At 46.2% G+C, this 23,587-nt stretch overlaps 1 protein-coding gene across 3 annotated transcripts in view; it reads left to right on the top strand.

Moving 5' to 3' along the window:
• The window catches only part of LOC137439905 (unconventional myosin-XVIIIa-like), a 346,703-nt gene that overhangs the window by 171,811 nt on the left and 151,305 nt on the right, over window positions 1–23,587 (top strand). For all 3 annotated transcript variants that reach the window (XM_068136130.2, XM_068136128.2, XM_068136131.2), the window contains 2 exons: window positions 8,562–8,652; window positions 10,109–10,373. In XM_068136130.2, the coding sequence (XP_067992231.2) occupies window positions 8,562–8,652; window positions 10,109–10,373 (356 nt within the window). The remainder of the gene's footprint in view (window positions 1–8,561; window positions 8,653–10,108; window positions 10,374–23,587) is intronic.

Here is a 23,587-nt window from a genome sequence, read left to right as displayed (position 1 = left end):
ATACTTGAAACTTGCCAGGTATATTGCTGGGGACCCGAGGATGTGCCTTTTCAAGGTTTGAAATTAATCGGACAAGTGGTTCCCAAGGTATGGTCACCGTACTCGCAAGCCGTTCGCTTTGGCTTTGCGAATGGACCAAACCATTTCATGTAAATAGAGGGGGGGGTTCTGTGGTCGTTACTGGCTTTGCGAATGGACCAAACCATTTCATGTAAATAGAGGGGGGGGGGTTCTGTGGTCGTTACTGCCACGTGGTTTCAAAGTTGTTTTTTTGCTGTTGTTGTTTGCACGCATGTTTTTTTGCATGCACGTACGGGCAAGCATGTACGGGCAAGCACGTACGGGCAAGCATGTACGGGCAAGCACGTACGTGCGGGCACGTCCTAGTATCATTCAATGCAAGCAAGCTAGATATTCTATACAGGCGTACCGTTAGCGAGGCTACCGATGTAACATGTCACAAGGGAGAAGTCTCGGAGCACCGTCGCAGCAGCGGGTCTTATAGTCACGCCCCTAGCGGTGACCACGGGCAGCGAGCATCACCCCGGGTTCAGTACGAATACGATTTCACTACATTCTCCCCCTGTCAGAATTATACGGCCGCGTGGCTAAAAGCGAGTGAGCGTCAGCACGAATATGGTGCGGAGTATCAGTCGACCCAACCGTATCGGGCCGGGCGGCGAATTTCTCTGCCAGCACGCGTCCGAAATTCCCCGGGTACGGCATCACGTATCCCTGTGTCCCCGGCGTCAGACGCGCCAACAGGGTCGGGTGACGAAGGGGGTAACTCCAAGTCGTCGGGCCCGGGTAGTCTCGACGGGGGGAGGGTCGGTGGACTGTCGGCGATGGGAGCGTCGGGAGAGGCCATAGTCTCATAGATGGGTTCGATCAGTTCGTCCGATTCCCTACTTAGGTCGTCGACCCCGCAAGGGGCAAGGTGACGAACGGAGACAGTAGTCTCACGGCCATCAGACGTCATCACACGAGCATGCTCAGGATTAGCCTGGAGAATCTGCACTTTGTCCACTAGGGGGTCGTACTTGCTCGCGCGAACCGTCCGTTTAAGGTAGGCCGGCCCGGGCCCAGCGAGCCAACTGGGCAAAGACCGTATACACCCCGAGCTCCTGGGGTGGTGGAAAAGTCGCTCGTGGGGAGTTTGGTTGGTTGCCGTACTCAGGAGAGCCCTGATTGAGTTCAACGCCGCAGGTAGCGACCAAGCCCATTTATCGAGGCCCCGGCCGAGGGTCCGGAGGTTGAGCATGACGGCCCTCCAGATAATCCCGTTGAAGCGTTCGATCTGCCCATTAGCCTGAGGTCTGTACGGCGTGGTGTAACTAGACGCAATGTTATTTTGGAGCAGATAGCCGCGCACCTCCTGAGACAAGAAGACCGCACCCCGGTCGGTATGGACATAGGCCGGGTAACCGAACATTGAGAACAAGTTCTGTAAGCATCGCATCACCGTGGCAGCAGTCATGTCCGCGCACGTATAAGCAAAGGGGAATCGCGAGTACTCATCAACGATAGTGAGCAGATAGCGAGAGCCGCTCGACACCGGCAATGGGCCCTTGAAATCCATCGCCAAACGTTCCCACGGGCGTGTAGCCTTCACCAGAGTCCCCATGGGAGGGTTATAGAAACGCGGTTTAATTTCCGCGCAGATAGCGCAGTCATGACAGATACGGCGGATATCGTCAATCGAGTAAGGGAGATTCCCACTCCGCACGAAATGAGCGAAACGCGTTACGCCGGGATGGCCCGCAGTGGCATGCAGCACCCGTAGGCCCTCCAAAGAGGTGATACCAGCACATGTAGCCGGTCGTGATAAGGCATCGGCGGCCTGGTTATCCTTCCCCGGGCGATATTTGATGGTGTAACAGAAGTCGGCGAGTTCGATACGCCAGCGAGTGATTTTTTCGTTCTTAATGCGCTGGGCGTGTAAGGTGTCGTACATGAACGCAACGCTTTGCTGGTCCGTGATGATTTGGAAGCTCCGCCCGAGTAGGTACGGGCGCCATCGCCGAATAGACTCGATGATCGCATACGCTTCCTTTTCAACGGACGAGTGCCTCCGCTCAGCGGTGGTAAGAGTCCGTGAAAAGAAAGCCACGGGACGTCCCCCTTGGTAGAGGGTCGCCGCGATGGCCTGATCCGAGGCGTCACTTTCGAGGACGAACGAACCGCTTTCGTCGATGGTCGCCACGGCGGCTCGGGCGATGTCGGTCTTAAGGCCTTCAAAGGCCGTCAATGCGGCCGAACTCAGGGGAAAGGTGTCGCAGGCCACAAGGGGGCGAAGTTTCGCGGAGAAACTTTGCACCCATTTGGAGTAATGGGCGAACAGCCCAAGTAGGCGCTTCAGAGACGCCCGATCGCAGGGAGGGGCCATGTCGAGCAAAGGTCGCAGACGCTCCTTATCCAGAGCGACAGAGCCATGGGTCACGGTGTACCCCAGAAGATCTATCGTGCGTAGGGAGTATCGGCACTTATCCTCGTTCATAGTTAAGTGATACCGCTGCGCGACCTCAAGGAAGCGCTTCAGATTAGCATCATGGTGCCCTTGGTCATATCCACAAATCGTAAGATTATCGAGGTAGACGAAAACACCGGTTAAGTGCTCCCGCGCAACGAGGTCATCCATGGCTCTCTGGAAACAAGCGACCCCGTTCGTTACCCCAAAAGGCAATCGCGTAAATTGGTACAACCGCTGCCCCGACTCGAAAGCGGTATAGATACGATCCGCCCTAGAGATAGGGATCTGGTGGTACGCACTACGGAGATCGAGAGTGCTATAGACCGAATACTGGGACACCTGTTGCACTAGCGCGTCCATCCCCGGAAGGGGGTAGGCATCCAGCTGTGTAAAACGGTTAATCGTTTGGGAATAGTCGATTACCATGCGTCTGCGATGGGCCTCGCTGCGCACCACCAAGACCTGGGCGCGCCACGGCGACCTACTAGGCTCTATGATGCCGTCTTTCAAGAGCTGAGCCGTTTCGTCCGCAATGAATTGCATGTCAGCGCGAGAGTAGCGTCGTGATTTTACCGCGACAGGGGTGCAGTCGGAGGTTAGATTGGGGAACAGCGAAAGCGGCTGGACGTCCATTTGCGCTAGGGCGCACACCGCTAGCGCGTCGTCCGCCCCCACAACAAGAGTGTCAGGCCCACCAAACTCCATTACCAGACGTCCATGCAGCTTAAGAAAATTGTGTCCTAACAGAATATCAGCACATAATGCGGGTAAAACCATAAGGTGTACATCAGGGAAAACCCGTCCCTTTAGCACGAGTTTTAATCGGCATTCCCCCTTCCTGCTGAGCCGAAGCCCCTGGGAAGCCATGAAGATCCGTCTCGTAGACCGCCAGATACGCCATCCATGCCTGAGCACAAGTCGCTGGTCGATAAAACTATCCGTAGATCCTGTATCCACCAAGGCCCGAACACAATGGCCTTCAACCATAAGGGGAATAAGGGCTTGAGCCAGGCCAGACGAGGCTGCTGGGAGCGGGACTGAGCCCCCCGAATGGGTCGGACCAGCCTCGCGGGTGGATCCTACGCCAGCAGCAGTTTTGCGGTCGTGGCCGGAGTCTGCGTTGACCATGGGGAATCCATTATCGTCATCAGAGGGCTTTCCCCAGCATTCCGGTGTTTCGCGATTCAAAATCTGACAATTCTGACGAGAAAAGGCCTCCGTAGTATTTGACATCGCCTTTTGACACTTTTGGCAGGAAAAGGCTTCCGTAGTATCCGAAATCGCCTTTTGACATTTTTGGCCGGAAAAGGCTTCCGTAGTATTCGAAATCGCCTTTTGACATTTATGGCCGCTTTGACAAAAGGCTTCCGTAGTATTCGAAATCGCCTTTTGACATTTTTGGCCGCTTTGACAAAAGGCCTCCGTAGTATCTGAAAGCTCCCTTAACTCCTTTGTCGGGGCGTGGGCCGCTGTTAGTTCGTGGACGACTCGAGTATGAGGGGCTTGGCGAGGTTTCAAAGCTCCTTGCGTGGCCCGGAGTTTGGCCAAGGACACGGCCTTTGTGCCCGATGGAGAAGGAGACGGTGGTGGCTGTCCGGTGACGCCCGCCAAGGACGTCTGAGCGCCCAGGGGGCCGCAGAGAGGGGCCCTCCCCTTCGAAGTCGGGTAAGGCGCCGGGTGTCGGGCTTGGCTTGCGGGCTCCGCTATTAGCCCATTCAAGGTCGCTGCGCCCGCGCGTCCGCGACTGCGTGAGTCAATGTGCCGCGAGCCGCGTGCCGTTTTCCTGCACACTTTTGCGTAATGTCCCTTTAGCGAGCACAAATGGCATATCGCGTCACGTGCCAGACACACGACTCGGGCATGACGAGGCCCTCCACAGAAAAAGCATGCGGCCCCGCGCAAGGCCTTGGGTCTGCTGGTCATAACGGCAGCCGTTAGGGCTGGGTCATCCTCCGGAGCATCCCGGAGTTCAGCGAGCGGATCCGCGTCCTCGGCGGTGGCACTCTCCGGCCGGGCGTGTAGTGTGGTGCCCGCCAGAAGGCGCGTGCGGTCGTAGGTGTGCGATTGCATCCGCGCTTCGGTGTATACTGTCACTTGCTCGAGGGCCGTAGCGAAGGTCAGGTCGGTCTTCTCCAAGAGTTTGAGCCTTAGTTCCTGGGAGGAGACCCCAGCGATGAAGGCATCTAAAAGACGATCATCCTGAGCCTGCGCGGCAGTCCGTGGCTCCCTGACGCTGTCCAGCAAAAGCTGCCGGAGCTCCTGGGCATAGTGGTCCATAGCCTCGTTGGGTTGCTGCCGTCGCGTTTGCAACAAATAGCGTGCGTACACCGGGCTTTTCTCCTTTATGTATAGCCGTTTAAGCTCGGCGATGGAGAGGTCGTACGTCGCGCATTGAGCGATGGCGTTGTACACCCGGTAGTCGATTTTTGCGTGGAGAGTGGCTAGCTTCGCGGCAGCCGTCGGTGCAGTCTCAGGCTCGTCAAAAAGATTCTGCAATTGTTGGAGCCAGTGCTTAAGCTGCAAGCCTCCATCCGCGGCTTGCGGACCGGCGCTGAAGATGGATACCGTCAGCGTCTTGTTGCCAGCCATGGATCTTAAATGCAATTAAGTGTTGTGGAAAACCAATCAGGTCCGCACAACTTTAGTCCAATGGTTGGTTTAATTGCATTTAGATCATCACATCATTCCTGTAAAGTAGAAATACACAATAAGTATATGATGCGACATCTCATGGGTCCAGTCATATCATTCAATGCAAGCAAGCTAGATATTCTATACAGGCGTACCGTTAGCGAGGCTACCGATGTAACATGTCACAAGGGAGAAGTCTCGGAGCACCATCGCAGCAGCGGGTCTTATAGTCACGCCCCTAGCGGTGACCACGGGCAGCGAGCATCACCCCGGGTTCAGTACGAATACGATTTCACTACAGGCTGCATTATTTTCACACAGGCATTGCAGCTTTTGAAAGAGAAAACCAAGAGGGCAAAGGGGGAAACAGGACGAAAAGATCACAGGGATGTGACGTTACACAAGGAAATGAGTTTTTGGAGTTTAAATTTTTTTTTTTTTTTAATTCCATCATTTATAGAATTTCTGAAATCCTCAGCTCATTAAAAAAAAAAATAGAGTCGGAGACGTTAATCCAGCTGTCCGTTCTGTAATGTGTATATAACCTCTGGTAGTAGACCTAATCATGGTATCCAAAGGAAAACGACTCTCCCGAACTTTTTGAATGACTTTTCTCTCCGAAAAGACCGTCTGGACAACCCTCCCATCTACTTTCTGAACAATCCTCTCCAAGAAGTTCTCTCACTCAAGATTTTGGGTCTCACTATCTGCCATGATCTTTCCTGGGAAAACCACATTTCCAAGCTGGTCTCCAAAGCCAGTCGCCGACTGGGCATCCTCCGTCGTGCGAAGTCCTTCCTTGGCACACCTGAAGAGCTCCTCACCACATACAAGGCTTTCATCCGCAGCTCAATGGAATACTGCTCTCCCCTCTGGGCTGGTGCTCCTGCCTCACACCTAGCTCGGCTTCACGCTGTTTAAACCAAAGCTTTCAGAATCAATGGAATCTCCCGCGATGAAGCTAACTCCAAGGGCCTTTCACTCACTCACCGCAGGCAGGTTGGTGGTCTTTTTGTCTTCTACTGACTCCTCTCCTGCCTTGCACACCCCCTGCTGTGTCTGTGCTCTGTCCCCCAAATATTCCTGCAGGTCGCACAAGATCTGCCTGCAACCCTCTTATGGTTAAACTGCCAAAATCAAGACTCTCTGCTCACCTTCACTCCTTCATTCCTCTTTTCTCCCGCCTCTGGAACAAACTCCCTCACTCTCTTCAATCCCACTCCTCCCTCCAAGTCTTTAAAACAGCTGTTCACCACCATCTCTTATCTTCCCCCATCCAACACCTTGATATTTTCTACCACTGTTAAAACACCCCAAATCTGCCTCTTTAAATCCCCAACTTCTTTCCTGAAATTCCTAGAAGTGTTCATTTGCTTCATACCGTGTACCCCTCTCTCCTCCCCAGCGCTCCCCCTTCCACAGATCTACCGACATCTTTGCTCTCTACTGTTGTTGTGCTTGTGTGCCGATCCCCCCCCCACCCCCCCCCTCTTGTCTCCCGCTCCCTTCATTGTAGGTTTTATGTGTCTGTGCATGTTTTCATGTTCAATGTGTTAGCTCTCACACGAGCCTCAATTCTGTAAAAAGTTTTTAAAAAACAAAAAACCGACATTCCCTTTTAGTCTTGAGAGTAGGGTGGACATTCTTGCCCCAGAGAGATCATGAGGTGGCGGTAGGCATCGACTGGAAGGCCTGGAGGGGTTAAAGTACAATACAACAGACTCAGGAAGACTGTTCCACATACGAGAGAATCGGGGGTGTTAATGAATGCAGGTGAGCATTTAGGTCAGACTTGGGGAGGTAACAAGGTGAAGGTTTCGAGACGAATGACTGCGACCTGGGGAGGGTAACAAGGTAAAAGTTTCTGGATGAATGACTGCGACCTGGGGAGCCAAGCATTGGGCAGGGAGGGTGGAAAAACCAAGACAAGAATATATGTGAAAAAAGACTAGAAGGCCATCAACTTGTTTGCTATGAGTGAGAAGCGGTCACGAGATGCCAACGATGTGAAGGTCTTTATCGTCTCCAGAGCCTCACGGGGGAGGGTGAGAAGGGGGCAAGATGGAAATAGGTTCTGTCTCAAAATACATCTTTTTGATGTTCCAGGAAGAGCAATTTATCATCACCATGAACCTTTACAATGGTTTGCAGTTTGCGAGATGTTCTCAATGATAAGTTGCACCAAAATCCATTAATATGTCATTATAAGTGTCCGTGAGACGACATTATTTGGCCTATCAAAAGCGAGCTTTCAGTAATTCATTCTTTAATGCAGTCACAAGTGCTACGTCATTGGAACTCTGCTTATAGTAGTGTATTAGTAGTAGTGTGTAGTTGTCGTGGTGTTTTTAGTAGTGTAGTAGTTGATGTTGTTGCATTGCCCCAGACAGTTCTCTCGAACAAGCCCACGCAGGCACGGAGACAGCTGATCAATCTCCCAGGGGCGAGCCAGAGATCGCCCACATCCAGGATGGTGTACCCCCACCTTCACAAAGTCAGAGAGAGACAGAGACAGACAGAGACAGAGACAGACAGAGACAGACAGAGAGACAGAGAGAGATACAGACAGAGACACAGACAGAGACACAGATAGAGACAGAGACAGAGACAGAGAGTTAGAGACAGAGAGAGACACAGAGAGAGACACAGACAGAGACACAGACAGAGACACAGACAGAGACACAGACAGTGAGAGACAGAGAGAGAGACAGAGAGAGACAGAGAGAGAGAGACAGAGACAGAGACACAGACAGAGACACAGAGAGAGACACAGAGAGAGACACAGAGAGAGACACAGACAGAGACACAGACAGAGACACAGACAGAGACACAGACAGAGACACAGACAGTGAGAGACAGAGAGAGACACAGAGAGAGACACAGAGAGAGACACAGAGAGAGACACAGACAGAGATACAGACAGAGACAGAGACAGAGACACAGACAGACAGACACAGACAGACAGACACAGACAGACACAGACAGACAGACACAGACAGACAGACACAGACAGACAGACATAGACAGACATAGACAGACACAGACAGACACAGACAGACAGACAGAGACAGAGAGGGCCGGTCCATATGGACTGCATTGGGGGATACAACTACCGCGAAGCCCTGCTCGGTGTCGTGTAGGTGTAGTAGTTTTTTATGGCGTTCTCAACGAATTCCCAAACAATTGATCAGTTTATTTCTCATCGCGATGATGTTGTTTTGGGGCCTTTTTCAAAGTTTTTGTACACAATAAATAATTAATGTTGGCCTGCAACCTGAGATCTAATGGGTGATGGTTGTTAGAAGAAAGCAATGCTCAGACTGTCCCATGATATCACCTTGTCTCCCTGTCGGTGTCCTCACTCGCTCAGATTACATTACCGGCCCACGGGACCGGCTTCGACACGTCCCGACATTCCTTCTCACGCGTCCTTTCTATCGCATGGCCCGTTCTTTTTCAGGCCTGAAGTTGACTGCTTTGGAACGACTGCAAGGAATGGCGAGTGGACTCTACATGGAAATTCTCCACGTTATCTTGTCCCTCATTAACAGGTCACGTTGCACACATTCTTTCCGCAAGGACGTCTTTCATGGCAGTTATTTTCGGGTTGCTCTGAAAAGTTTGCAGGCAGCAGGAGAATGGAAACTTGATGGAAGTAACTTTTGTAAAATGAAAAAAAAATTCATGATCACTTTTAGCATTGGTTCGCTCAATGAATTTGAGATGAGACACGTTCAAAATTTCGATTTCTTTGATGATGAATTTTATCGCTCGAGTAGTGAAGGATTACGGCGGTGATGTGTACATGAAGGATGTGTTGGATAATGGAATGTTACAATAGGTTATCCTTTTTTTTTTTCTCTTTTTTTTTTGTATACAAGATCGAGGCTCGTGAAAGAGCGAACATTAATCACACAGAAAGACAAACAGACACACAAAACAAATAACATCGGGAGCGGTAGACAAGATGGGGAGAAAGGGGGAAGGACACAAACACAACATTTGCGAGCAGGGACCGAGAGACATGGAGACATCGAGAGAACTGTGGGAGGGAGAGGGCTTTGGGGGGGCGGCATGGGAAGGGGGGGGGGGTGGGAGAGGTATAAAACATATGTACACTGCCAAGACTTCCAGGAAAGAAGTTGGAATTTCAAACAAGGTGGATCTGGGGTGAATTAGCGGGGGTAGAAAAGATCAAGGTTTTGGATGGGGGAAGATAAGAGATGGTGGTGAACAGCTGTTTTGAAGACCTGGAGGGAGGAGTGTGATTGAAGTGAGTGTGGGAGTTTGTTCCAGAGGCGGGAGAAAAGAGGAATGAAAGAGTGAAGGTGAGCAGAGAGCCGAGATTTCGGCAGTTTAACCATCAGTTAAACTGATGTTTTTATGTTTAAAAATAAGCAAGGCACAAGGAAGAACTAAATAATAGAAGCTGATAATAATAGTTTGCTTGTCCGAGACGAAGACTGCCTCTCACACGTGACATACAAACACCGAGGCGTGTGAATGAAATACAATGAGTGAATGAGATACATGCGAATGAGTTCACATACCAAACAATGTGAACGGGTGGCAAAGTCTATCTCATAAGATCTGACCTCTTACTACCCACAGTTTAAGCAGGCATTAGTAATAGTAATAATTTAGGAGTCTGATGGACTCCTTTTTCATATTAAATATATTTTTTAGTTAATTGCGTTTAATCCAAGATGGCTGGCATACCACGCGATCTATGACGTCACAATTATCATAAAAACATTCTACATGGGTGTCGCTCCTATCCTGAATGTTTTGTCTCAATCAGACACGTGGTTTCTGAGAAAATCGAGGTTTAGCCCGTACGTACGTACGTACGTACGGACGGATAGACAGCCCGAAAACATAATGCCTCCAGCCACCTTCGGGGGAGGCATAAAGATTGTTTATTTTTAATAATCCAATGGTTTTACGATTTGTGAAAATGCAAATACTTTCTCTCATTTACCAACATCGCTCTTTGGATTTATGCAGGTCTTTCGGTTCCATGCCACAAGCGTTGACCAGCATCCTCATCGTAGATGCTCCAGGCTTTCAACAACCTCGGTTTGTCTCCCTCCATGAAAGAACCGACTCTAATACGCAAGTCTCAAACAATCTGACTTCTCCAGTCCATGGGTCGACTACAGAGACCCGGGCAGGCACGTTTGCGGACCTGTGCCAAAATTATGTGCAGGACCGTCTGCAGCTGCTCTCCCATGAGTGTTCTGTGGAATCGGAGTACGAGAGATACCTGGAGGTAGGCCTTTAATGGTGCCAAAGCTTTTAAAAGCGAAATGCAAAGTTTACATGTGCTGATAATTTTTCGATTTACTCATTGTAAAAAATAAATGTATTTGTATTCTTCAATTAATATAGTGCTCCATTAAGCAGTAAGTGCAATGCCAACTAGAACGGCACTTGGTACCTCCGCCAGGCTGAACCGTTTATGTTTTGTATCCACTGATGTATCCACTGATCTGAATCCGGACATGAACCAAAATCGAATTGGCCAGTTCTTGGCATCTATCCAACTCATGCACCTAGTTTTGTCTTAATCTGTCCACAACTTTTTTTTTAATATCGTGCTATACTGTATATCATTGTTGGCTTCATCTCCTAATGGTCAAGAATCACTTATGTAATCTAAAAAATCTTTTTATCCGGAGTCGGACCTTCACCAAAATCGAATCATTTCGTCCTTGTCAAACACCCAACACGTCCACCAGGTTTTGTCCAAATCCATCCATAATGTTTGGAGATATCGTGATACATATATATACTAGCAGCATAAATGTCTCACCTGAAATGAGCAATTTCCTTTGGAGTGTGTATTGATAGTGTAGCGGAAATGGTGTGGGAGACTCAAGACTCCAATATGACCGAAACAGCTTTATAAAGTAAGGATTTATTATCATTTGGTAAGTCACTTGTTTCAATTCAATAAAGACTACAATAGCTAAACGGATTGTTAATTCAAGTCGTTGGTTCTTCTTTTTTCGGCCGGTCCTCTCTCAGCGCTGTTCATAGGGTTCCGTTCCGTTCCGTAGGTCAGACCTTCTGGTCACAAGTCTCTTGACTCCTCGTTTGCTCTGGTTTTTATTGGTCTTGTCGCGCTAATCCTTTCTCCGCTAATGCCCCGAGGTCATGCATGCACCGAGTCCTGGCATCAGCTCGCTCCCCTCCTGCTGCGAGTTCCGTTTACCAAACGATAGGGGCGTGCTCCAGCCTGGGGCTGTGACCAGGTGGACAAGAGATTACCATGTTCGTGCACATTCTTGGCATCCATTTACGAAATCGTTACCAGTCTTTAATCAATGAGTTACCAGTGCCAATCAATAAGTTACACTGAGTTACACTTCCACAATTCCCTCATCTTTTTGTTTTTGTTTATATTAACCATTAATCTAAACATCAATATTAGTAAACAGTCAATCACTACAAGTAAACATCATTACAAGTATAAGTAAATAATCAATCACTGCAAGTAAACATCATTACAAGTATAAGTAAATAATCAATCACTGCAAGTAAACATCATTACAAGTATAAGTAAATAATCAATCACTGCAAGTAAACATCATTACAAGTATAAGTAAATAATCATAACTTTGGTAATCAAATTCCCTTAGGCATACACCGTCATCCTGCAAGAATCACAAAACATTTCGTTGGTCATTGACTCCTTCCATATTGTTCAATCTATTGCATTTGCATCACAAATATATTTTCAAAACAACACTTCACCATCACCAAGATACAACAATTTCACTTCATTTTCAAGTTTTGTAAAGCATCTGCACCATCTGGCAAAAAACGTTTGCCTCCACACAAATGTTGACTTTGTTTGAAAGGAAGGGCTGATCACTTGTGTTTGAATCCAGGTATGAAACATTTTCTCCTAATGTCTTCATAGCTCCTGCACTACTTCGTGTAGGATTTCGCTGTTGTGGTAACATTGCGGAGTCATAGACTGACCCTGCTCTCCTTGTAGCATTCTTGCCACTTTTTGCTGTAAACCATTGTAATTCCTGAACAAGGCCTTCACCCAGTTGTAGTCGACTTGCCTCCTCCCTCATTGTGAGTGGGCAGCAAGTATTGGTGTGACGTTGATTGGCCAGCAAGATGTGGAACAGGGATGCCGGATGCATCCACAATGATGTTGGGACCATGGTGTTCAGGTCATCCATGGTCCATACCAGGAGTGGCCCGCAGAATCGCGCACAGCTGTTGTGAAAAGGCACAGCCATTGGTTTGCAGCTCCATGCTGGCTCCCCGGAAGTTGGTGAAGTAATAACATATGTCCCCGCATTTCACAGAGGTTGCGGGTAAAATGTCGTTGTCCTGCAACTTCTGATGTGATGAATGTTCGAAGCCTTCGAACAAGAGTAAGTGATCGCCTTTCTTTCATATGTTGCAGTGTGATCCAGGCAAATGGTCACATACATTTCCTTGGTGAAGGTAAGCATTCATCTCCAAGTTACACGGGAGAATGTCTTCATCATTCTTTGAGAAAGAGGGTGTATGCCATGATTAACTTCATTTTTTAGTCACAAATTTTCTTTCTCGAACTTCTTCCCAATTCTGTTAGCACTCCCTTCAAAATGTGATCTCGTCTTATCCTTATGCTCAGTCAATTCTGAATCTGCTTTCCACACACACTGAATCAGATAGGGTACATCTTACCATGAAATCAGCATAATCATGTATATCTTCCGACAGTTTCACATTCAACAATTTGTTGTTTTTCCTTAACACAAAAAGTTATATTCATTTATATGCGTCACACAAATAATATTCAATCAGGTATGTATTTTATTACTAAACTAAGAATAGCATCCACAATTGCTTTCAGGTCAATATAGTTCAAAAATTAACTTGTGCAGGTATTTTAGCACTACTCTAAGAAAATAAATTGTATATGATTACAATCACAAACAGGAATATCTAATTCCCAACAACAATTTTCCCAAACCAACAAATTAAGCATAATGTATTATTACCATAATTCCTCTCCACTTTTCTTTTTTCCTTTTTTTTTTTTTTTTTTTTTTTTTCTAACAGTGTGTCACTCGTGGTGATATGAGTTCACTGATATTGTAATTGACACAACTCATAACATTGTCGTTATGCCATTATCTTAATTCTACTGTATTCATTTGCAACATCACTTGATTTAATCTTTTAATCTCAGTATTTATGTCGCCATAAAAGTCTTCCTTTTCTGGTTCCACATTTCTTTCCTCATTTGTCACTTCATGCGTTATCATCGTGTTGTTGGTTGCCTTATTCAGACACACCGTCACTAAGGCTTTCAAGCAAGCCACCACTAAAACATTTGCCAATATAACTACTAAACCAACAAACAAATATTGGAGTATCTTAGCTACCACCCCTCCAAATGTGTTTCCCAACCATGCAAAGGCACCCCCTTTTATATAATCGTGGTATCTTGCTCCCTCTTGTCTGATTGTATCGGCTATGTTATAAATTTCTTCTGACTCATCAGGTATGTACGTACAGCAATCTGTACCAATGACTGCACATGTACCTCCTTTTTCTGCTAACAGCATATCTAATGCCATACGATTTTGTAATGCCATCGTTCTTGTTGCTGCCAGCTCTCTTGTAAGTTTTTCCAATCCACTAGCTGTTTTATTTGCCAACTTCTCCATAGCCAATGCCATGTGCCTGAGTTCTCGCCCTGCCTTCCAGGTTCCATAAAATGTAAATATTACCATTCCAATCCATTCCCCCATGCTAATAGTTCTTTTCTGCCTAGAATGCAGGATATGCGTTGGTGACTTTGTTAACAGGCGCATGTGTGGAAGCACAAACCCCAGAAAACATGTTCCAAACCATCCCGACGGAAGATACGGATATGCCTTGTGTCCACATATAAAATATGTATTATTATATGTCCATGTGCTATCCATTCCCCAAGTGCCTTCCCAATACAAAGTTAAACCCTTCGTGCCATTTGGTCCTAGTGGGACAGGCATTCTCATCCAGCCTTCTTCGCGACCATAACCGCGGCATTTGGAGGTTCCCATAAACTTGTCATGCCTAGGCGTTTGGCGTCTGGTGATACACATTAATCCTTTCGTTTGTTGTTGAATAGTCATGTAAGAGGGCATTTTGTTCTTATCATATGTAGGTCTATAACTGTCCTCAAATTGGTAACAATTATATCCTCCTCTTTGCCATCCTATTTTCCCTGACATTGAGCCTTCAAAATCTGCTGCTATCAGGGTGTCTGGGAAACGGCTACATAACTCTGGCCAACCAAAAGGAACTGCCTCCAATGGTACTCCGATCTCACTAGAATGCGGCATTTGTGTGCATATCCAACAATTACTTTCATTTGCTATAGCAGCCCTTGTATGGGCTAAATGTAAAAAAGTATTAATCCCGTGTAATCCCTCGGGTTCTAAAGGTGTGTCTTTATCCTTCATCAAACTTCTCTTCTGCTTTTGTCGTTCCGCATGATCATATATCTGTATATCATTTGCTGGTGTTGCGTTTTGTTCCCTCATTACCCCAAAATAATCCATACAACACAGAGTCCCCACTACTAGAGAACCCATTCCTAGGATAAATATCACCATTTTCAAGGAGTATCTGAAGTAGAAGTCTCTGGTTTCCCTTGATTGGTCGGCTTGTCTTGATAAGGTGTTTCCCTTTGTCCCACCTGTATCCATCTGTAAAACATGTGAGCTACCCCTTGTATATGTCCGTACCTATAACATAATTACATGTCAATAAAATTCAACATCGTAACTAACAAACTTCCTAACAGGTTAATGAAAGAAAATCCCTAAAAATTCCTTATTATTTAACATAAATCTGATTATTTGCCTTTCCCTGATTCCCTTATATCCCGGGGTCCACCTAACTCCCTTGATCATGAGTGTAATTGTGCTACATTATCACTGATGCTGTACTAATATCAGTAGGTAATTGTATGTCATGTAGGCAAATAAATGTCACTATCTCAAGTAGGACTACTACATGATGAAATAATCAATCACTACAAGGGGCGTTAAAATGTAATTCAAATGAATGTAAATCACGAGTATCATTTATCCGCCACTGAATGTTCTGCTGGGCTGCTAGGTGCAGCCTCATTTTCTGTGGGGCCATCCACTTTAGCACCATGTGCTCGCTTGCAATGAGAGGCATGAATCCAACTTGGTCTGCCTTGGCATTTTACTGCAGTATGCGTTGTCAACAGCACCTGATGTGGTCCTGACCATCGTGGTGTCAACGCAGTTTTTCGTTTGAAAATTTTGATGTACACATAATCTCCAGGTTGAAAAGAATGACACTCATTCTCTGCAGGTTCTGGTAAAGCTTCCTTCACCTGGGAATGAAACATCTTCACGATTTTGGTCAATTCAATACAGAAAGAGTACATCAAATCATCCATCTGGTGAATATCCATCTCCTTGATCATCAGGGGAGGTGAATGAGGTACCCGCATTGGTCTCCCCATCAAGATTTCATGCGGGGATAATCCCGTTCTCCTATTGGGAGTAGCCCTCATTGCGAGGAGTGCAAGTGGAATGGCATCTGGCCATTTCAAGTTAGTGTCCGCACAGATTTTGGCCAGCTTGTTCTTTATTACTCCGTTATGTCGTTCCACTGCTCCCGCCGATTGGGGGTGATAAGGACAGTGAAGATGAAGGTTTATCTACATTGTCTTACCCAATTCCTTAATAACATCTGCTGTGAAATGCGTACCCTGATCAGAAGAAATCCTGCAAGGAACTCCAAAGCGACATATGAAGTCCTTCAACAGAATCTTCACCACTGTTTTGGCATCTGCATGTCGACAAGGGTAAGCTTCTACCCATTTTGTAAACATGTCTACAATCACTAAGACAAACTGAAATTCAGCGCACTTTTCCATTTGGATAAAATCCATCTGTAAATGTACAAACGGACCTGACGGTGCAGGATGAGCTCCTGGTGTAGTCTTTTCACCTTTGCCTGGATTATACGTCTGACACACCTGACATGTAGCACAACATTGCTCTGCCACAAGTGTAAACCAAGGTGCATACCATTGTTTTAACACTGATGCACACATTCCTCCTTTACCTGTATGACTCACTCCATGATCCAGATGAGCAATCCATGGCAACAATTGGCGAGGGGCGACAACACGTCCATCAGGAGTAGTCCATAATTTAGATTCTTTGTCAAATGTGCATCCAGTCTGTACCCACACCTCTTTTTCCCGGTCTTCCACCACTTCTTGCATAGCGCTGATGTCTTGCAGCGTCGGGGTATTTTCAGGAACCCTTACAGGTCCCTGTATGATCACCGGGTCTTGTTCCAAATGTGCCGCAAGCTTCGCTGCTTCATCCGCCCTTGCATTTCCCTGTGAGACCTCATCTCTTCCTTGTGTATGGGCCTCACATTTTACCACTGCAATGGCCGATGGTAGAAGGATTGCTTCCAAGAGGCTAGCAATCAACCTCCCGTTTTTTATTTGGCTTCCCGAAGATGTCAAAAATCCTCTCTGTTTCCAGAGAGCACCATAATCATGAACGACCCCATGCGCATACCTGGAGTCTGTATAAATGGTTACTCTCTGGCTTTCCGCTAAATGACAGGCTCTAGTTAATGCATACAGTTCTGCCTGTTGAGCCGAGTAAGTGTTTGGTAATTTCCCACTCTCCCATGTCTCAGCATCTGTGCATACTGCATATCCCGTCAGTAGTGTACCGTCCAATGCTCTTGATGATGATCCGTCAACATACAGTACCAGATCTGCGTCTGGGATGGGAATGTCCTTCAAGTCAATGCGAGGCACTAGTGCATGTGCCAATACCTCTGCACAATCATGGGGCTCACCATCTTCCTCTGTTGGCAACATAGATGCTGGGTTCAGCGTTGGGCAACGCTGAATGGTGAGGTTTGACGGTGCCAACAATCCTAGTTCATACGTTGTAGCCTTTGATGCTGAAAGGTGCTGTGTTCCTGCCTTCAGCAAAACCGTCGCCACGGCATGCTCAACAAGGAGAATTAAGGGGCACCCCAGGACTATTGTAGCTGTGGCTTCTACTGCATACGATGCTGCTGCCACTGCTCGCAAGCACTGTGGAAACCCTCGTGCTACTGGATCCAATCGAGTGCTGTGATACGCTATAGGGCGCAGTTTTCCCCCATGTTTTTGCGCCAACACGGATTGGGCAAATCCTTCTTTCTCATGTGAGTAGAGAAAGAAATTTTTTTCATAATCCGGCAGTCCTAAAGCAGGAGCTGATGCTAAGGTATCTTTCAATGTCGTAAAAGCTCGTTCAGCCTCCGGGGTCCATTTCAAAGGAATTGGACTGTTTGTTAAGCTGATGTCCAGCAGAGGGCGAGTCAGTGATGCATAATCAGCAATCCACTGATGGCAAAACCCTGTTGTCCCCAGGAAAGATTTCATCTGCTTGACAGTTGTAGGTTTTGGGAGTGCCCTGATCGATCGAAAGTCGTCTCGTATCTCCTTTCAGAATATGTCCTAAGTATTTCACCTCTTCCTTACAGAATTGCAACTTATCTCTCGAGGCCTTGTGGCCTTTGGCTGTTGAGGCCAAAGCTTTCAGAATCATTGGAATCTCCTGCGATGTAGTCAACGCCGAGGGCCTTTCACTCACTCACCGCAGGCAGGTTGGTGGTCTTTCTGTCTTCTACCGACTCCTCTCCGGCATTGCTCCCCCAGCTCTCTCTGTGCTCTGTCCCCCCAATATTCCTTCAGGTCGCACAAGATCTGCCTGCAACCCTCTTCTGGTTAAACTGCCAAAGTCTAGGCTCTCTGCTCACCTTCACTCTTTCATTCCCCTTTTCTCCCGCCTCTGGAACAAACTCCCCCACTCCCTTCAATCCCACTCCTCCCTCCAGGTCTTTAAAACAGCTGTTCACCACCATCTCTTATCTTCCCCCATCGAAAACCTTGATCTTTTCTACCCCCGGTAATTCACCCCAGAGTCCTTGCAGTGTTCATATGTTTTAATCCTCTCCCACCTCCCCCCAAGTCCTCCCGATGTCCCTGCTCTCAAATGTTGTGTTTGTGTCCTTCCCCCTCTCTTTTGTGTCCTTCCCCCTCTCTCCCCATCTTGTCTACCGCTCCCCTTGTTTTTTGTGTTTTGTGTGTCGGTTTGTCTTTTTGTGTGATTAATGTTAGCTCTTTCACGAGCCTCGATCTTGTATACAAAAAATAAAAATAAAAAAAAATAAAAAATAAATCGCCTTTACACGTTCAGGGCAAAGTCGTCTCGTATCTCCTTTCAGAATATGTCCTAAGTATTTCACCTCTTCCTTACAGAATTGCAACTTATCTCTCGAGGCCTTGTGGCCTTTGTCTGCTAATGCTGTCAGTAGCACAACAGTGTCCTGTTTACATGCTTCCTTTGAAGTCGAGCATATGAGAAGGTCGTCAACATATTGTACCATCACTGAGCCTCCAGGAAACTCAATGTCGCTGAGGTCTTCATGTAGAGCACGTGAAAACAAAGTTGGGCTCTCTGTGTACCCTTGTGGTAGAACAGTCCAAGTGAACTGTGAGCCTTCGTACGTGAACGCGAACAAATAACGCGAATCCTCATGAATGGGTACACTAAAGAACGCCGAACATAAGTCCACCACGGAGTAGAACTTTGTATTGCTTGGAATACTTGACAGTACAGTGATGGGATTAGGGACCACCGGATAGGCTGGGATGACACAATCATTAATTGCTCGAAGATCCTGTACAAATCTCCAGGTAGTCTTGCCTGGCTTCTTCACAGGTAAAATAGGAGTGTTGCACATGCTCACGGTGCGAACTATAACTCCCTGATCCGCCAATGATCGAATCACTGGTGCAATACCAGCTTTTGCCTCTGGTCTCAATGGATATTGGCGCTTTCTAGGCAGTGGCTTAGAATCATCTACTGTGATCCTTACCGGTGCCACACTCTTGATCCGTCCCACATCATTCGGATGCGTTGTCCACAAGCATGTTGGTATTTGATCGAGTGGGTCCGGATCCCCGTTGGTGTCGGAGCTGAGTAGGTATAGCCCAACATTTTTAGTGTTAATTGGTTCATCAATCATGATGAAGGTTGAAGAAAGCGCCTGCTCTACAAGCTGCCAGCAAAATCCTTCTCCATCTAAGTCATAAAGTGGGGCTTGTTGAATTTCTCCCATGTATCTCATGTTTTTGCAATCTTTCAAAGTTGCAATCATTGTTCCAACATCTTTTGCTTCATATCCTTGTGCCACCGCTAAGGTGACGTGTGGGGTTGTTGTTTCTGGTTGATTCCACAGGAGTTGTTGATCTGGCGTCAAAGACACTGACATGCCATTCCCTGTTCTCCTACCCACAGTGATGTTATATGTACATCATACCTTGTGTCCAGGTATCTAGAAACCTTCTCTGCATAGGACACCTCCTTCCCTATAGGGTCATGACATGTCGTACAGTGAAGATCAGTCTGCCATTTCAGAGAGTCCATCAAGTAGCTGTCTACCCACTCCTGTACTTTGGGCATTGCAACCTTCAATGTCATAAAACTATCGTACAAAAGTTCTGCCATTTGTGTATCATTGATTTCCCATCGATGTGTTCTTGGTTCTATTGCGCTTTGTAGCATATCAATGACGAAGTCGTGGGAATGTTCTGGCATTTCTAGATACACTCCGTTTTTCTTACATATGACAGTACAGTTCAATTTGCACAATAAATCTCTTCCCATCAAATTTACTGGAACGCCAGATGCCACAAGAAAGGCATGTTGTGCAGTCAACGGGCCAAGTTGGACACGTAATTCCTTTGTGACAGGCGTATGTATGGGAACCCCTGATACTCCTACCACCGTCGTATAGTGTTTTGACAATGGTATATTGGGAAAGTCTGCTCGTCGCAACGTGGAACGCGTGGCCCCCGTATCGACTAAGAAAGGAGCCTTGCATCCGCCTACTGTCAGATTAACATTTGGTTCCTGTGCAGCCGACCTTGAAATTAAAGGAAGTGCTGCCACTTGGTCATTCTGATCTAGTCAGAAGGGTGTTGCAGACCATTTATTCTGCTGAGGTCCTCCCTTAATTGGGGCGTTCCTCAATGGGGCCCTATATGTTGGCTGAGGTGGTGGTAGTTGGTAGTATCCCTGTCCTTGGTTTCCCTGTCGAAATTGTCTTCTGTTGAGGTATGGGCATGCCCTTTTCCAATGTCCCATCTTCCTACAATTGAAACACCGGTTTCTGTCGTTACCTGGTATGTCCACTTGTTGACTTGTCTTGCTGGGTTGCATGTCTGCGTCTCTGGGTTGCCATTCTGACCTCTGGTTTTCTCCTGATTCATAGTTGTTGTCTGTTGCATTGTTACGTTGTTGCATAGAAAACCTATTGCGTTGGTTCGTAGTCATCAGGGCTTGTGTCTGTAGTTGCATCAATTTTTCGGCATTTATAGCACTGTTCCTGGCCTGAATTCGCTGATGATGCAAAGCATAATTCAATATTTCTTGCATCGGCTTGCCTTCCCAAGCAATACACTGTCTTTCCACTTCACTCTTCAATTTCGGCAACAGACCATTAATAAAAAGGGGTTTTAGGGCATTGTCGATTTGTGCCCGGTCTATTCCCGAATATAGTCGAAAAACATCTCGCAATCTGTCTAAATAATCACTAGCATCCTCTCCTGTTCTCTGTTTGCACGTAACCACTTTATTCCAATCAGTCACGGGCGGCAATTTTTGTATGGCCTCTATTAATTTATTTATCTGTGCCATTTTAGCCTCCGTGGGTATGTCTAATTCTCCATTTACTGCATGTACCCAGTTTGCCTCACTCATTAATGTCTTCAAAGTGGTGGTATTAGGAATTACCCACTTTAAGAGTATTTCCATGTCTCTTACAGTCGGCAATTGCGTCTCCACAATCAATCGTAGCTCTTCTGCGAATTGAAGTGGATCTGTTTTGATTGATGGCATACCGCTCTGTAATGCCTTCAATTGGTGTATTTGCCAAGGTCTATACATCAAATCTGGGCGTTCCTCATTTGCCCCTGGAAATTGCCGTTGCGGGAAATTCATAACGCCACATTGTTCAAAACCTCCCTGTGGGAGAGTCAAGTTTTGAATGTTCATTGGCAGATCATATTGATCGTTGGATAGATTGGCATTCATCACAGAACCCTTACTCCTTGTATGGTGGTATGGGACGTATGTTGAAGTTGTTGCAGCTGGTTGTATTGCTTGCCCACTTTGAGTCGGTTCCTGTCCTCCAGTTGCACCCTCTGGGGTAGTTACCTCAACTGGGGCACTGCTTTCACCTGTCTTCTGTCGGCTAGAGCCAATCGTTTCACTCTGTACTGGCCCTTCGGCAGGTAGAGGTACGGGTACCTGTACTTCCTGTGGCTGATATACAATATTTCGCCGATAGGGTGGAGGAGTTTCCTCTTCTAGTTCATTTATCTCATATGACCTTGCGTCTGGGTACAATCTGGACTGGGATCGCTTTCCATTGCTAACTTCAAGAGGCATTTGAGTGGATACCTTTTCCAACCTATGTTGTATCTGCTTCATTTCTTTCTTCACACCCCCCATTTTCGTTTTGGTCTCCCTGTCTCTAGACTCGATGTCCCAGTAATAAAATGGTTTCCAATCCACCTTCAACTTCTGTCTGTCTCTTGCTTCTAATTCTTCTCTGAGTGTTTCCAATGTGTTCCTGTCAAACGTGCCATCCTTGGGGAATTCCTTCTTTCTCCCTTTTGTCCATTCATGCCAAGATTCCAAATCTTTAAGTGAATGTGGACCATATTGCTGATACATGTGGTTGACGCAAGCACCTCTTTGGGACAAGTCCAGCTGACCTTGTTTACCCTTGCAGACTCCATTTCCCATTTTGCCTGTATGTGAATAACACTCAATATTCACTCAATGTACCAGGTAGATTACTAGGATCTGCGCTTTGGAATGCACCTGTACACACCTGTACTATATGTCCTATAAATAAAATCTACTGGAGTTTGTTCCACCTTTTATCAAAGTAGCGTTGGATGCGTTGTAGCTTGCTCCAGGTTCCTCCAAAGCTTCACTCGTACTTCCAGGAGGATCTCTCCACCTGTTCACACGGTGATTTCCAGAGAATCTCTCTCACCTGTGGCTTTTGCACAATCCAATCTCACAGATCAGTATTTGCAGATGAGCCAAAGGGTCAGTATGAAATGGGTGAATCCTCAGGTGTCCGCTCTGTTGGCGGGGAAATCACACAATGGTAACCGCACATATATATCTGTATATAAACTCACCACCTTGCTCAATTTTCCAAGGTTGTCTTCACATTGATAATATCTCACAAAGATATCAAAGCTTCTTTCTTGAGACCGCATTTTCATCAATCAAACAATCAATATATTCAATTCAATTTATTCAGTTCAATTTATTCAGTTAAATTTATTCAATTAAATTCAATCAATTAGATTCAATCAATCAACAATTCAATCAATTATTCAATTTCAATTAATTCATCAATATTCATCAATAAATCAAATTAATCATTTTGGATGACTCCTTGCATAAGCCCTTTCCCCAATGATGTCAGGACAGGTCCATCCATTGACTGAGATCGAATCTCATCGGTCGTCACCTCTGGTTCGTACCTCATGTCAATTGATGAATCACCGTCCTGTCCTAGGGTCATATCTGACATATTTCCCCATTTTGCCTAGTCTCCACAAATTTTCTTTGCAACCACTAAAGGCAACTCATCCTTCATTCGTGAGACAGCCAAAATGGATGGCAGATATTAAAGTTCATTGGGAAAAATATCTCATCATTTTTTCCTTTAATAGTACCCAAAATCTCTTGGCAATTTAAATTTCGTAAAACTCCTGAAATAAGACTGTAAAATTCCTTCAATCATGCTAAATTTTGAAACTCCATCGCTTGTAACACCCAATTTATCCCATAGGGCTTGAAAGTTCTTTCCCAAGTTCATGCAATCATTCTGCATTTGAACCCTATGATATCATTCATAATAATCATCATGATTTTATAGTCATGGTCATATCATAATCATCTATTTAAAACGAACATTTCCTTTATCACCACAGCTATGTGGTATAATCAACAATAGAATAAAACTGTACATAGCAACAGGCTACCTCATGGCCACTTAGTATACCTATTGACAATAAGTCATAACAATATCGAATAATCATTGAACAATTCAAAAATCGCTTCCACTGCTCCAGCCGCAGCATTCGTCATTTTGTCTGCTCGTCCGCGTGACCAAAACGAAATAAAGGGAGCTCAACCATTACACAGCGCTTTTAATGGCGCATGCCATAGGAACTCAACGCAATTTCGACTCGGCCAGAAAACGAGCAAATTTTGCAGGATGTTAACTGGAATTAGTCATGAAAATATATCCAAAATACACAAAAATACACACCCACAAAAATAAACAACATTTATTCCGTTCAACAGAACAAACATTTCC

The sequence above is a fragment of the Myxine glutinosa genome, chromosome 14 (assembly GCF_964187855.1).
Source record: "Myxine glutinosa chromosome 14, kmMyxGlut1.1, whole genome shotgun sequence".
Classification (NCBI taxonomy): Eukaryota; Metazoa; Chordata; class Myxini; order Myxiniformes; family Myxinidae; genus Myxine; species Myxine glutinosa.
This window is presented reverse-complemented; position numbering and strand designations above follow the sequence as displayed.